We start from the raw sequence: 16,379 nt of genomic DNA, 5'->3' as shown, positions 1-16,379 counted from the left end.
AGGAGTCTTACTAAATATGCCCTGCTACCCTTCCCTGGTTAGAATCTCAGGTTATTCAGAAACAAACAGCAAATGAGTCTCATGTATTATTTGAGATCCCAGGAAAGAAAGATTAGCAAAAGGCATCCAAACGTCAGGTGGTTAGTTTGAATTCATGCATGTTTTCACACAGTCAGGAAGAAAAGGTGGTTAAGTACATGGTGCTGCCCTTGAGAACGGGAGAGAAAAAGCAGATCCAGTTTAGTGTGCAGACAGAATAGAGGCAGGAAGCTGGAGGGCCTCTGCTGGCTTGGGGAAGTGCACACCAGATCTTACTTGGGTCAGAAGATTGTCCAGTTCCTCCGTCTGGTTGGTCCCATACAAGCTGACCCCACCTATCACGGAAATGGGGCGCCTTCTCCAGGCTCCTTTGGGGCAGCCCACTGGAGCATTCTGGTCTTCAGGGCTGGCAGAAGTCATGCTTGCCTGGGGGTCCTCGTCCACACGGTCTTCCTTCTGGGGGTCTGCAGCAACCGAGTCTTCAGGAATAGACAAACTGCGGCTGGCCAGCTGGCCGTAGTCAGAGAATGGCCGAGGCCTTGGCCGTCTCCCAGAGCCCCATCTCCTCTTGGGGGTTCTCTGTGCCTCTGTCCTTTCCTCATCCTGTGATGAGCTTCGCCTCCAGGGGCCATCAGGGACGACCTTTCAAATGCGAACAGGTCAGGTGAGCTCAATATCCAGGAAGGTATTAAAGAAAGAACAAGCCATACATTCCCTCTCACCACCACAGCCGTGCCTCGGGTTTTCTTGATTTACTTGTTTATTAAAACAGTTATTTGTGTACTAGAACATGAAGACACAACTAAACCTTAATCAAAATAACCAAATCTATTATTATAGGCTGATTCAATAGGCTGACTCTAGGCTGATATTTCAATAACCATAATTGAAATAGTGGTTTGGTGACCAATGATGAGCTATGATAAAAGGCATTAAGAAAATCAGCACTGGCCGGATGCGGTGGCTCATGCCTGTAATCCTAGCACTCTGGGAGGCCGAGGCAGGCAGATCACTTGAGGTCAGGAGTTCAAGACCAGCCTGGGCAACATGCAGAAACCCCATCTCTACCAAAAATACAAAAATTAGTGGGGCGCGGTGGCGCGTGTCTGTAGTCCCACCTACTTGGGAGGCTGAGACAGGAGAATTGCTTGATCCTGGGAGGCAAAAGTTGCAGTTGCACCACCACACTCCAGCCTGGGTGAAAGAGCACGACTCTTTCTTAAAAAAAAAAAAAAAAAAAGAAAATCAGCACCATCGTGAATTAGTAAAATGAACTTTATAACTATCATAGGTGTCCCCCAAAATACACCTAACAACAGCATGGGGGGCCAAAGACCTGCCAGGAGAAGAAATGAATGGGTAATGCTATCCACTGCTGTTCTACCCACTTCTTTCAATAACGTGCACTACTTAAAAATAGAAGGTGCTTTAAGAGGACTAAGTCCAGGGCTGTCAGGACCCAACACTCAAGCAGCCTCTGACTCCCACCAACAGCCTCCAGGCAGCAGTCTGATGGGGCGAGCACTGAACGAGGATTCAAAGCACTAGACTAGGCTACTCACTAGTGGTGTGAGCTGGGACAAGTCACAACTGACCTTTCTGGATCTCAGATTTTGGACTGGACAATCCCACAGCTCAAGAGTCTATGATCCTAAATGAGGCATCACCTTCTAATTTTTTCAGATAATTTTTCAGAGGCAACACAATGTACTAGAAAAGCACATGATGCTGGGAATCGAGCAGACATGTTCAGTCACTGTGTCTGGCCCAAGACCTAGTGCAATCTCAGGCAAGTCACCTAACTTCTGTGATCTGCCTCTGCAGCCATTCCCTGGGAAACAGCAGGTCCTTAGAAGGATGAGACGCAACAATGGTGAGACAGCTCTTATGGCAGGAGTTCTTTGCTGCTCTGAAAAAGCTGGGCCATGGAGTAACCATTCCCAGGGATCAGGCCTGATGAGAGAGCAGTTGTCTGAGCAGACCCCTCAAAGCCTGGCCAGAGAGGAGGGCTGCGTCAGAGACCTGCAGGAGTGGAGGCCTGTAAGCCCTGCCTGCATGCCCTCCGTCTTCCACCCCTGAACCTTACCTACAGATGTAAACAAAAAGGGCTGTCAGTTAGGCCATGGGCACAGGGAGGACAACCAGAACCACCAGAGAAGGCAGACTATGACTGCAGGAGTCCCTGGGAGCTCACAGAGCTGGTGCTGCAGCCCACCGGCTCCCTCCTTGAGAAACCAAAATGGTGGCTGGTAGAGGCAAAGGAGGCACACCTCCAGCCAGTGACAAGAGACCCCAGGCCCCAGGCTCGCCATTTCCAGCCTGAGGGTCTGAATGCTCACTGACACCACGTGCCATGAAGAAGTAGATGCAGAGCCCGGGCGGGTGGCTCACGTCCGTAATCCCAGCACTTTGGGAGGCCAAGATGGGCAGATCACTTGAGATCAGGAGTTTGAGACCAGCTGGCCAACATGGTGAAACCCTGTCTCTACTAAAATACAAAAAAATTAGCCAGGTGTGGTGACAGGTGCCTGTAATCCCAGCTACTTGGGGGGCTGAGGCGGCAGGAGAGTCACTTGAACACGGGAGGTGGAAGTTGCAGTGGGCTGAAATTGCACCACTGCACTCCAGCCCGGGTGACAGAAGGAGACTCTGTCTCAAAAAAAAAAAAAAAAAAAAAGAAGTGAATGTGGAGCAAAGAGCACAGTGTGGGGTTTATAGATACTTTACTCCAACCACTCATTTTTCAAATCAGGAAAACTGGGACCTAAAGAAGTGACGTGACTTGCCCAGGGCCACACAGTTAATCAGTGGCAACAAAGACACAAAACAATGGGCTTCATGAGTTCTTTTCCAAAAGTTTTCCTGCGATGCCACGTCACCTCTGCTCAAAAGACAATCCCGTGCAGGTTCCAGCAACTTCCCCTTTGCTGCTGTCCACAGATCCCTCCTGCTGGGCTGCCACCTTTAATTCTCTCTCCACTGACGGCACCCAGAATAGCATACAAATGATTTTGAGCTGAAGGCTTTAGAGAGTGACCTCTGTTATCTGCCTAAAAGCAGAGCCTCTCAAAAGAACTGAACTGTCACAAATCCCCTCCTGGGAGTTGCCTGCTACCAGGGTAAAGAGGGGAATCCACACCCAAACAGACACTGTCACAAAACTCACGTATTTTCCTGAAAGCCTATTTATCTTTCCTAAAAGTCACTTGTTTTCCCTTAAGTTCTCTTCTCCCGGCCTAGTAAGATGCCACATACTGCTTAAATTCTAACCACCTCCTTGAGTCACTTTTTTTTTTTGAGATGGAGTCGTACTCTGTCACCAGGCTGGAGTGCAGTGGTGTGATCTCGGCTCACTGCAACCTCCACCTCCCAGGTTCAAGTGATTATCCTGTCTCAGCCTCTTGAGTAGCTGGGATTACAGGCACCTACCACCATGCCCAGCTAATTTATATATACATTTTTTAGCAGAGACAGGGTTTCACCATGTTGGCCAGAATGGTCTCGAACTCCTGACCTCATGATCCGCCCACCTCAGCCTCCCAAAGTGCTGGGATTACAGGTGTGAGCCACCACACCCGGCCTGAGTCACATTTTTCTATGAACTCTGTCTCTCACACACAAAGACACGCACAAACGCAGGCATGTGAATAAACATGTCTTTTCTTTTGCTAATCTGTCTTCTGTCAATTTAATTCACAGGCCTTAAAATTCACAGGACTTAAGAACAGAGTCAAAGAGTGTAGAGGAAACGTTTTTTTCCTCCCCAACACCACTATAGGAAAATATGAGAGAAATCATGAAAAGGTTAATATTATTTTCTCTATTACACATGAAAAACAAAGATAGTTTAAATTACCGAATCAAATGGCACAGACAACTTAAGTACATAGTGAGAATAAACCCAATTACATTATTGCCCTGTAATAAAAAGGTTCAGGAACAACACGCTAGAAAAACAGAAGTACAAGAAGACCACAGGCAGGGAACTGTCCACCTGCTCACAAATGGACGTGCAGCCCTTTGTTCTGTTCTATTTTCAGTTAGTTTTTTGGGGTCTGGTTTGTTTTGGTTTTACACTTACGTGACACGCACCCTGCCTTTTCTCAGTAATGCCAAAAGTAAGGAACTACTCCAGGCAGTGACAGATGCTGGGTACAGGCAGGTGAGCTCCAAGCAGGTCAGGAGACAGCAGGGGGCAGGACTCGGGATCATTCTTTTAACACATCATGCCTCAGAGTCAGCACAGTAGAGCACACAAAACCAACTGTTGGCCGGAGCACAGTGGTTCACACCTGTAATCCCAGCACTTTGGGAGGCTCAGGCAGGAGGATTGCTTGAGCCCAGGAGTTCAAGACCAGCCTGGGCAACACAGTGAAACTTCATCTAAAAATAAATAAATAATAGCAGGGCACGGTTTCATGTGCCTGTCGTCCCAGCTACTTGGGAGGCCGAGGCAGGAGGATTGCTTGAGCCTAGGAGGTGGAGGCTGCAGTGAGCCATAATTGCACTACTGCAATCCAGCCTGGGCAACAAAGCAAGACCTGTTGTCTAAAAAAAAAAAAAAAATAGAAACAACTGTAATTCTATGTTCAGTATTTATACAGTTCCAATGAAGATATAAAAGGAGAAAACATTCCCTCTAAAAGGTACCACATATTCTAAAAATAGCAAAACTTAGTTACAGTATAATACACAAAATTGAAATGTCCATTTTACTCCCAGCAAAAGTACAAAGAGAAGGATAGAGGAAAACTCTCAGATTTAAGCTCACATTCAAACATTGATTCTTCGCCAAAAGATGGTTAAATTCCTTATGAAACAAATTTGAACTTTGATGGATATTCTAAAATGGAATCTTTTTTTTTTTTTTAAGCAAAGTTTATGTACTTCTGAAATACCACCCAGGTTCATTCCAGGGAATGCAGTTTGGTTGCGATTCTACTTGGAACTGTAGACACACATGTCCCATCAAACAACCTTCTCAAACAAGTGAGAGCCTAACTCAGACTCTGGCGTGGGCTGCCGGGGCCCACGGATGCACCAAAGAAACATGCAGCTGGGCATAGCCATGTCCTCTAAAGAGTCTTTCTTGACTTTAAAACACCATCATAGAGACCTACCCTCTCCCACGGTCATGCCAGAGCTCTGCCCTAGTCCAAACAATACAGCCAGAGCTCTATCAGCTCCAAAATGGGCAATTCATACCCAAGTCATAAACCTCTGTAAACAGACTTTTCAGTGGAATTGCTGCCCTTTTAACTCTTGCTTCTCTGCATATATTTTATTTTATTTATTTATTTTGCGACAGTCTCACTCTGTTGCCCAGGCAGTGGTACAATCACAGCTCACTGCAGCCTCCACCTCCCGGGCTCAGGTGATCCTCCCATGTCAGCTTCCCAGGAAGCTGGGACTACAGGTACGTACCACAACACCAGCTAGCTTATTTATTTTTTGTAGAGCCAGGGACTCACCATGTTGCCCAGGCTGGTCTCAAACTCCTGGGCTCAAGCAACTCACCTGCCTTGGCCTCCCCAAAGGCCTGAGATTACAGGTGTGAGCCACAGTGCCTCGCCACTCCGCATACATTTTAAAGTGCTTTGCTTAGTATTACATGTTTTCTTCCTATAAGATTTCATATTTTACTCTGCAAAAGTAAAAAGCCAATATAGGCTGTGTTACCTCCAGTGAGACACTTTAAAACATTTTCTTGAAACCACAGTGAAAGCAAATTATTAGCCAGAGGAAAAATGAAAGATTCAGACAAAATAACTTGATTTCTCTTATATCCATTCAGAGGCCTAACCTAAAGGAAGTATAGTCAAATAGCAAGTGTCCCAGTACCTGTGAGATTTTATTTAGAGATTAGATCTTTGCAGATATAATAAAGTTAAAATGAGGTCCCCCTGGGTTAGGTGTGCCGTAATCCAGTGGCTGGTGTCCTTATGACGCAGAGGGAAATTTGGACACAGACAAACACGAAAGGGAGGAAGTCATGGGAGGACAGAGGCAGAGACTGGAGTGATGCATCCACAGGCCAAGGGCACCAAGGAAGGCCAGTTGCCACTGCAAGCTGGAAGAGGCTAAGAAGCCCCCTTCGCACCTTGGAGCGATTGTGGACTTGGCAACACTTTGATCTCAAACTTCTGGCCTCCAGAATGGTGAGAGAACAGATGTCCACTGTTTTAAGCCACCTAGTTTGTGGTGATTTGTTACAGCAACACTGGGAAACTCATACAGCAAGGTAATTCAGAAGAAAATTAAAGCATAGGGACTCTGGGCATACCAAAAGTTTTTTGAAGATGTATATAAATACAATAAGCTAACCCCCCAGTATTCTCCTAGGGTACCAACATCCTGGCTACCAAAAGAATTCACATAAAGGGGTCAAGGTGAGAAGGAATACACCTTGGCAGTTGATGCCACAGAGGACTGCAATGAAAACTGCAATTTTTGAATGCCTATGAGGTGCCAGACCTATGCCAGGCACATTTTACCTTGCTTAATCTTCACAGCCACCCTGTGAGGCAGGTACTGTTCACAGATTTTTACTGATTAAGACACCAGGGCTAAAATAAATGAAATGATTTGCTCACGTTAATAGAGCCAGAAAAGGGAAGGGCCTATTTCACAACCCAGTCTGTCTGGCTTCAAAACCTCTGCCTCTCCTCTGGAAAGCCTGCATACTTAGCATGTACTTTTGCAGAAGGAAAACAGAACTTTGCAGATGTTCCTTCCCTTAGATGTAGAACTGCTGGAGGGAGGGGACAGGGAAGGACAGTTATCAGAGGCTCTGGTAACATGTGTCCTGGGCAATCTGGTAAAACCTACAGACCCCAGAATCATATGTTCACATGCATAAAAGAAAATGAGAGAGGACTGTAAAGTAAGATGATTTAAAAGAGCCGTAACGTAGTAACATATGTCACATATCAATTAAGAGGATGAGTGTGAGGTATTGATTCTGAAGTACGGATGAGTGACGTGAATATATTTCAAGATATCAGAAAAACCTGTTGTATAATGTGAAAAAGGTCTGTAATCAGACAATATCACAAATATCTAAAACTCCCAGGTTAGATAACAACACTTAACAGTATCCTAGGGTATCAGTCTTGTGCTTCAATTCTTAAAAAATGAAATTTTAGGCCTTACAATTTAAAAAGTCAAAAAAGTAGCATCTCACTATCCCAGAACTATATCTCATTACCCAATGTCCCTTAAACGAAAATTAATGTGTCATAACCAAAAATACCCTGCATAGGCCTGTTTTTATGTGTTACAACTATCTGTCCTAGGATTTTAAGTGGGTAAGGGGAACGCATAGGATCCCAGATGAATGACCATATTTTGAGGAGTTGAAAGCAGGAACAAGGAAATATTTACATATGCAGAAAGAGATAAGTTTGAGCCTTAATGACATTTTTTCTTGTGGGAGGGGTGGTATTTTTAGCACCAAAGGAATAACATGTTACATTCACTTAGAAATCTTAGATTTTCAAATTGCTTTCCCATCTATAATTATATTTTCAAAGAAGCAAAGAAGACGTAATTACCCCCATTTTACGATGAGAAGACAATGGATTTACTGAAAGATAAGAGCAAGCGAGATAGTTAAGGCACTTTAATTTCATCTTTGGAAGGCCAGCACTAGACATGACCCCTCCATTTATAGCAGTAGGTAAGAAAGATGCAAAATGGCTTCATGGGTTATAGCAAGAACCCTTAGCAGCAATTGATACTGCTCCCCAAAAAGCCTCCATGAGCTTATCACACACGCAGTCTGCACTGCTGGCTTCTGCTCTATGTATTTCTCTGGGCTATTTCTCCATTCATCCACGTGTGTGTAGACATAGTCACGCGCATGCATCCGGCTCGGACTCTTCTGTGTTGGTTCCTCTCACAGCCCTCACCTTCACCTCTCTCCAATGTTGTCTTCCTCTCTCTCTCTCCTTGCCTAGGCCCTCTTCCCCTAACTGGTCGTCTATGGAACCAAGAGTCGATTTTGTTTCATGCAGTAAATCATATTTGGTTTCTTATCCTTAATTTTTACAACAATTAGGTGGAATAATCTTTCTTTTCTTTTTTCCTTTTTTTTTTTTTGAGACAGTCTCACTCTGTCATTCAGATTGAAGTAAGTAGCGCGATCTGGGCTCACTGCAGCCTTGAACTCCCAGGCTCAAGTGATCCTCCCACCTTGGCTTCCTGAGTAGCTGAGACTACAGGCATGCACCATCAGGTCCAGCTAATTTTTAAATTTTCTGTAGAGATAGGGGTCTCACTATGTTGCTCAGGCTAGTCTCAAACTCCTGGGCTCAGGCAATCCTCCCTCCTCGGCCTCTCAAAGTGCTGGGATTACAGGAGTGAGCTGCCATGCCTGGCCTGGTGGAATAATCTTTCTGTCTAAAGCTGCCTTTTGCTTTTGTAGCCCTCAATGGGGTGTGTGTGTTGCAAGGGAGGTGAATTATCCCGGCACACGGGGAGGTGCCCCATAAACGGGGCCAACCACCAGGTGGGCTTCCTGGTCCTCCACTCCCTGGCTCTTTCCACCTGTCCAGGCATCACTCCGTGCATCACTTAGGCAAGCTGAGGAACAACCACTGTGAGGGGAGGGGCTCCTATAAAAGCCCGTTACCCATGCAAAGTGGAGGACGGGAGGGATGGCCTCTGACCCAGTTCAAAACTAAGTAAATGGCAAAACACCCTGCATTTCGCTGAGTAATGCCGTCTCACAAATGCGCCTCTTCAAGATGGCTCTGCTGCACCCCTCACAGTTTCTGCTACTTTAGGGACCATCTTGGGAAGGGGCAGACAGGGTCATTAAGTTGTCCCTTCTTTTCTCAGGCCTGGCTCTTAGGACAGGGCCTGGGCCAGAAGCAGACCAGGCACAATACTGGAGTAGAAACATCATTTACTGGGTTACTCTTTCTATGGCTTGTAGGTAAAAATAAATAATAACTCTGGGCTACATTCTTACAAATGTGCTGCATTTTTTACTAGGATCTTAGGTTTTAACCTGTAAGAATCTTCAGTGGTTGGTGGAATTCTGACAGCAAATGAAGCACAAGTGACTAAGCTAACCTTTTCTAATTACTACGGAATGGGGTGACATGCATGTCAGTAATCGTGACATCATTTTTAAAGAGTCTCCAAAAAAACAAAAAAATAAGCAACTATCATAACCCAGAAAACTGTGGCCTTGTCCCTTGGATTCAGGAAACAGTTTGGTCATTTGTTAAACATTTTAAAACAATGAATGTTTATCTCCCTTGAAGTAGGAGAGGAGCATGGTGGTGATATTAGATACTTCAATTGTCCTTGAATGTGTTACGTGGATGATAAAAGATGCGAAAAACACAGCTGGTGACCCCATGGCCTTGTATGTAACCTGTTTTATAGACTGATATGGTAGTTCATTTAAAAATACAAATATACTGAAGTTCATGGAGAACACTTACTTTAATACTATTAGCCCAGTTCCATGAGCATAAAAACATTAGTACTTCAGAAAAATGTAATCACTAGTGAAGTCTTAGAATACAAGATGGAGAAATCAGTGTAGCTGAGCTCTTCTTCTGTTTAAAAAAAGGAATGAACTCCGCATGACGGTGACAAACTCCATCCCAGCCCGTGACCATGTCCTGTGCCCCTCACCTCACCTGCCTCCCTCACATCATAGACACGTGTCACCACCGTGACCCCAAAACCAACACTCCCAGGCTGACAGGTTTTTCCCCCTTAGCCTTCATGATAATTGTTCAAGGGGGTTCCGTTTTCTAGGCTCAAGAAAAACATCCAGACCATCCTGCCATCTCAAAATCAATAGTAACACGACACTGAGTTGACATCCAGGTAGAGAAGACAAAATTGGTAGGTTGTAATTTTTTTTTTTTTAAAGACAGGTTCTCACTCTGTCATCAGGCTGCAGTGCAGTGGCGCAATCACGGCTCATTGCAGCCTCAACCTTCAGGGCTCAAGTGATCCTTCTGCTTGGCTAATTTTTGTATTTTTAGCAGGGACAGGGTTTTGCCATGTTGGCCAGGCTGGTCTTGAGCTCCTGAGCTCAAGGGATCCACCTGCTTCAGACTCCTAAAGTGCTGAGATTACAGGCGTGAGCCACCACACCCGGCCGTAGGTTGCAATTTTATGCCTGGACTAATTAAGGGTAAAAAGACAGTTTAAATCCATCATATTATGAAATAACTGCACATAATGACCACACCTTAAAACATGTTTCATCTCTGAAACACATGCTAAAGAATATAAAGGTCTACTTTCAAACTTGTTATTTTCAATGAGTGAAAAAACATGATTTTATAAAAATGAACTTACTTTCCTCTTTGGAAATTAAACTTATTGATTGAGAAGAACTTAATATTTCAAAAGTAATAACCATATTTTAGCTCTGAATATGTTAGCAACCTGCTGTCTTTCTCTATTTTTTTTTTTTTTTAGATATGGTCTCTATCCGACACCCAGGCTGGAGTGCAGTGACGAAATCTCAGCTCACTGCAGCCTCCACCTCCTAGGCTCAGGTGATTCTCCTACCTCAGCCTCCCAAGTAGCTGGGACTAGAGGTGCACACCACCACGCCTGGCTAATTTTTCTATTTTTAGCAGAGACAGAGTTTCGCCATGTTGCCCAAGCTGGTCTTAAACTCCTGGGTTCAAGGGATCCACCTGCCTCAGCATCCCAAAGTGTTGGGATTACAGGTGTGAGCCACCATACCCAGACTGTTGTTTATCTTTCTTTACATTTTCATACTCTCCTGTCCCTGGCCTCCATCCCACAATGTAAATAAACTTACTTTCAATTTTTGAAATTAGTGATAGAGGACCACTAAGTATTTCAAAATCAGTAACCACGTTTCAGATAAGGAAGTCAGCCATCCCGTCCCTATTTCCTCCATCATCTCCTGAAATCCTACGCCACTCTACAAACAAAATAATTGCAATTTCCCTTCCCCCATGATCAACAATCCTATTCTGAAAGTGTTTTACTTAGTCTCAGATACATGAGGAACAAGGTAATGGGTCCTTGCCAACAATAAGCTTCTATACTTTTATTAATTACACATGATTGTATCACACCTGCTTTAAACTCCTAAGGGTCCAGGGTCTCCCTGGGCAAGTAAACACCCACCTCTGATGTGCTGTGCACCACAGACACTCAGGCCACATGGACTCCCCGCACAGGAGCCATCACAAAGGAAAGGCAAGGTCACAAGGAGCACCCGTAGTGCTTCTTTTTTATTTTCACTGAGGAATACAAGAATCTAATGTGTTCTGCTGCCAAATATTTCCAGTAGGTTTAATTCAAAACTTGGCAGTTAAAGAATTACAGATGAAAAATGTATATCACAAAGAGTAAAAGTACAAAGCCAAATGTACAAGGTATTCTCACTGTGAGTAAACGTGAAAAACATATACATTAAGGAGTGAGGCTGTAATCCTTTGCCTGGTCACAAACTGTATACAAGACTTCAGCCGCCTGTCCCCTACCTGTGGCACTGACCTACTAAACATGGCACCGCTCTGGCCCTGGAGTCACCCTGGAGTCCAAGGTGGCTTTCTTTCCTGTGTCACCCAGTGAATTCCCAAAACAAATGTCCGGAAAAGGGACTGAAGCACCTTAGCAGAACTAGCCCATCCCAACCAGCCAAAACATTCCCACCTAAAACATCAAGGAGAGGCCGGGGGCAGTGGCTCACGCCTGTAATCCCAGCACTCTGGGAGGCCGAGATGGGTGAATCACTTGAGGTCAGGAGTTCGAGACCAGCCTGGCCAACATGGCAAAACCCTGTCCCTACTAAAAATATAAAAATTAGCCGGGCATGGTGGTGCACACCTGTAATCCCAGCTGCTTGAGAGGCTGGGGCACAAGAATCGCTTGAACCCAGGAGGTGAAGACTGCAGTGAGCCGAGATTATGCCACTGCACTCCAGTCTGGGAGACAGAGCAAGAGTCTGTCTCAAAAAAACAAAAAAAAATCAAGAAGAACTGGTTTGGGCTGGAAAGTGGAATGCAAATTTATCAACCGTGATACCAGCATTTGAAACATGCCCTTAACCTACAGCACATCACTTAATTTTGTGTGTGTGGTAAAATATATATATTTATATATATTATATATATATATTTATATATATTTAATATATATATAATACATAATATATATATTACATATTTAAACATGTATGTTTATATATTATATATGATATATATTATATAATATATGTGATATATTTTATATATACATATATAATGTCTACTACTTTGACTACTTTTTAAAATTTATAAGATGGGGTGTGGTTATGTTGCCCAGGCTGGTCTCAGACTCTTGGCCTCAAGTGATCTTCCCATCTTGGCTTCCTGAGTAGCTTGAGATTACAGGTATGTGCCACTGCACCCACCTCTATTTTAATTATTTTTAGGTGTATGAGTCAGTGGGATTAAGTACATTCACACTGTTATGTAATTATCACCACCATCCATCTTCAGAACTTTTTCATCTCTCCCAAGTGTATCTCTGAACCCATTAAATACTCTCTTCCCCTACAGCCCCTGGCAATGACTACTCTACTTTCTGTCTCTATGAATTTGACTACTCTACGGATCTCATGTGAGTGGAATCATACAGTATTTACTCTTTTGTAACTGGCTGATTTCACTTAGCACAATGTCCTCAAGGTTCAGCCATGCTGCAGCATGTTTTTGTTTTGTTTTGTTTTAAGATGGAATCTCACTCTGCCGCCAGCATTGGAGTGCAGTGGTGCAATCTCGGCTCACTGCAACCTCCACCCCCTGGGTTCAAGAGATTCTCCTGCCTCAGCCTCCGCCTCCTGAGTAGCTGGGACTACAGGCACCCACCATTATGCCCAACTAATTTTTTGTATTTTTAGTAGAGATGGGGTTTCACCACGTTGGCCAGGCTGGTCTCGAACTCCTGACCTCATGATTCACCCACCTCGGCCTCAGAAAGTGCTGGGATTACAGACGTGAGCCCTGCGCCCAGCCTGCAGCATGTTTGTTAAGGCATAAATAATATTCCGCAGTATATGTACACACTATACTTTTTATCCGTTTGTCCATCAACAGACACTTGGGTTGTTTCCTTCTTTTGCCTCTTATGAATAGTGCTGCTACGAACATGGGTGTCTAAATACCTGTTTGAGTCCTATTTTCAATTCTTTTGGACATATACCCAGAAGCGGAATTGCTGGATCATACAGTAATTCTATGTTTAACTTTGGAGGAATCAGCACACTGTTTTTCACAGCGGCTGTACCATCATTTTATTTTCCCACCAGCAATGCACAAGGGTTCCAATGTCTCCCTATCTTTGTGAACACTTGTTATTTTTTTTATAGTAGCCATTCTAATGGGTGTGAAGTAGTATCTCACCATGGTTTTAATTTGCATTTCCCTAATGATTAGTGACACTGAAGATGTTTTCATATACTTTATTATTTGCGTATCTTTTTTTTTTTTTTTTTGAGATGGAGTCTCCCTCTGTCACCCAGGCTGGAGTGCAGTGGCGCAATCCTGGCTCACTGCAACCTCCACTGCCTGGGTTCAAGTGATTCTCCTGCCTCAGCCTCCCCGAGTAGCTGGGACTACAGGTGCGTGCCACCATGCCCAGCTAATTTTTTTTTGTATTTTTAGTAGAGACAAGGTTTCACCATGTTGTCCAGGATGGTCTCAAACTCTTGACCTCAGGTGATCCACCCGCTCACCTGCATATCTTCTTTAGAGAAATGTCTATTCAAGTCCTCTGCCCATTTTTTAAATGGGGCTGTGTTTTTTGTTGTTGTTGAAGATATCATTTAATTTAAAAGCTCTCTGAAGTAGATGCATTTAATTCTACTTTACAGATAAGAAAGATTAAGTGATTCCTCAAGAGATGAGGAGGCTAATAAATGGTGAGCATGTCTGCAAGCCACATCCCAAAGCAGATGCTGATTCTAGGCCTCCTTCCCCATTTGCAGATGCTGATTCTAGGCCTCCTTCCCCATTTGGAAACCCAGCTGCAGGCCCGACCCCACCCCTCACTACTTATGTGACAGTCCTTGAACTTTTCCAAGCCTCAGTTTACTCATCTGTTAAAGCAAATACAAAAATCACCTATGTCACGGGTGGCTGTGAAAACTGAATGCAACAGTGTTGCATGATGGAACTTCATCCACTGAAAAGGCATCATATCAATTTGAGCTGTTATTATTTATATTCTTATTTTCAAGAAAGTTACTTTTTTAAAATCCCAAATGAGTTGGTAAAAATTCTAGTTCTCAGTAGTGGATGGAGCAATTGCTAGACTTACACTGCTCAACATATTTTAGACCAAATTCTTTATTTTATTTGAGACAGGGTTTCACTCTGTCAGCCAGGCTGAAGTGAAGTGGTGCAATCATAACTCACTGTGGCCTCCATCTCCTAGGCTCCAGCAATCCTCCCACCTTGGCTTCCTAAGTAGCTGGGGCCACACCACCACACCTGGCTTTTTATTTTTTTTTTAAGAGACAAGGTCTCACTACGCTGTCCAGGCTGGTCTCGAGCTCCTGAGCTCAAGTGGTCCTCCAGCCTTGACCTCCCAAAGTGCTGGGATTATAGGCATGAGCCACCACGTCAGCCAGACCAATTCTTTATCGCACCATTTCTTGCTTGAAAAGTTTTTACAAGCAATCTTTCTCTCTTCCCGGCATGCCTCCCTGGCTTCAATCACTCTATTCTGGAGAAGTACAGGACACTTTATACCTAGAGGAGCCTCAGCCTGGACAGCGAGTCTCAAAGTTTGCATTGACAAAAGTCATTTTCCCGAGTTGATTGCTGATAGTCCAAATTTCTGGGTCTAAACCTCAGGGACTCTAATTCAGTAGCTTTGGGTGAGGTTCAGGAATCTGTAGCTTTGGTTTGTAACTCAGGGCGGGGTCTTTGCTCCGGCTATAACTTAGAAGTACATAATTTGCAAAGTTTAACTGGTCTGTACTGAAATGTCTGACCAAAGGAAATAACTTCAATCATAACAATGATTTCTGTTATAAAAGCTACTATTAACCGGATTTACCATGTTCCAAGGCACTGTGGTAAGTACCATACATGCATTATTTCATTTAATTCAGGCAGTACTATTATCCCAATTTTTTAAGAAGTTGAGGCTTAAGTAGGTCAAGTGTCTTTCTTAAGAACATACTGCTAGTTAGCAATAAAACTAGGACAGAACTCAGCAGAACAAGGCCCAACTACCTTACACCAGCCAGCTTCCTGACCACTCAAATTGGGAATGGCTGGCTGGCAGCCATATGGATCCTGGTATCCTAGAAAGTTACTAGATCAGTGCAGGGCAGCAAGCAGCTGTGAGAGCTATATCCTCTCCAATCCACAGGGCCCCTCTCTCTATTCCTGCACCAGTTGACTCCCTGAAGTCTGCCCCAGAGCATTGCAAGTGGTGGTTTTGTCCCCAGACTGTCAGAAGTAGAAGAAGCAGGTAATGTTGTTTATATAGTGACTTCTGGCAATGTGTACTCTGGCCCCCACCAACAAAACCTACGGCATTCCTTCTAATCATCACCATCATGGCAGACACAGCCAAATCAATCGGTGTCACCAAGCCGGGTTGAAAGCAGTTCCACCCTGGGTGGCCTTTGATCTTAATTGTTATAGAGAAGTTCAAGAAGAGAAATATAGAAGAGGAGAAAAACATATACTGAAATCAGTTTCTTAGTCATCAAGCTAAAATTCCCCCCCTGAAGAATATGGAAGTGTACCTTTCTGTATTTAGTACTTCACTAAGGTCTAATTATGCCCTCCTATCCACAAATTAAAACGAGGTGCTAATTAAGATAAAATAAGAAAACACTGAAGAATATATTATGATATTGGTTCCTATCATTTCTTAAACTTCAGGAAGCTTAACATGCATAGCATTAATAAGATGCAGTACATCATGACAAGTTGATTACAAATAGTTACTGTGGTAATTTCTATAAGAGTTGGCATTTAGTCTCTTGTGCAGGTATAGGGGTACGATTCCGTCTACCTCCCCCCTTATTTTTAATGAGAAAATCCTATTTAATGGTATCTCACTAGAGAAACTATTCTAGAAATGAGCCACTGGAAAGTTCAAAACTACAGGTATACGATAATTTCATTTAAGATTCTGCATTTGTAGAAATAATCTTATCAGTGTGTGTGTGTGTGTGTGTGTGTGTGTGTGTGAAGTGTATAAAGTTCTGTAGCCTGTCAGCAGTGCTGGAGGAGACTTGGGATTCCGCAGCTTTGGCTTGCATCCCAGGGGGTCCTCACTCTGGCTAGAACTTCACAAGTACATAATTTGCAGGTTTAACT

General features: G+C 43.9%; 1 protein-coding gene across 2 annotated transcripts in view; it reads right to left on the bottom strand.

The window, feature by feature from the left end:
- Positions 1 to 16,379, bottom strand: part of SPATA13 (spermatogenesis associated 13) — a 328,681-nt gene that overhangs the window by 56,518 nt on the left and 255,784 nt on the right. For both annotated transcript variants that reach the window (XM_055359682.2, XM_063697196.1), the window contains one exon: positions 316 to 681. In XM_055359682.2, the coding sequence (XP_055215657.2) occupies positions 316 to 681 (366 nt within the window). The remainder of the gene's footprint in view (positions 1 to 315; positions 682 to 16,379) is intronic.

The sequence above is a fragment of the Gorilla gorilla genome, chromosome 14 (assembly GCF_029281585.2).
Source record: "Gorilla gorilla gorilla isolate KB3781 chromosome 14, NHGRI_mGorGor1-v2.1_pri, whole genome shotgun sequence".
Taxonomy (NCBI): domain Eukaryota; kingdom Metazoa; phylum Chordata; class Mammalia; order Primates; family Hominidae; genus Gorilla; species Gorilla gorilla.
The sequence above is the reverse complement of the archived record's forward strand: the minus strand, read 5'-3'. Positions and strand labels throughout refer to the sequence as shown.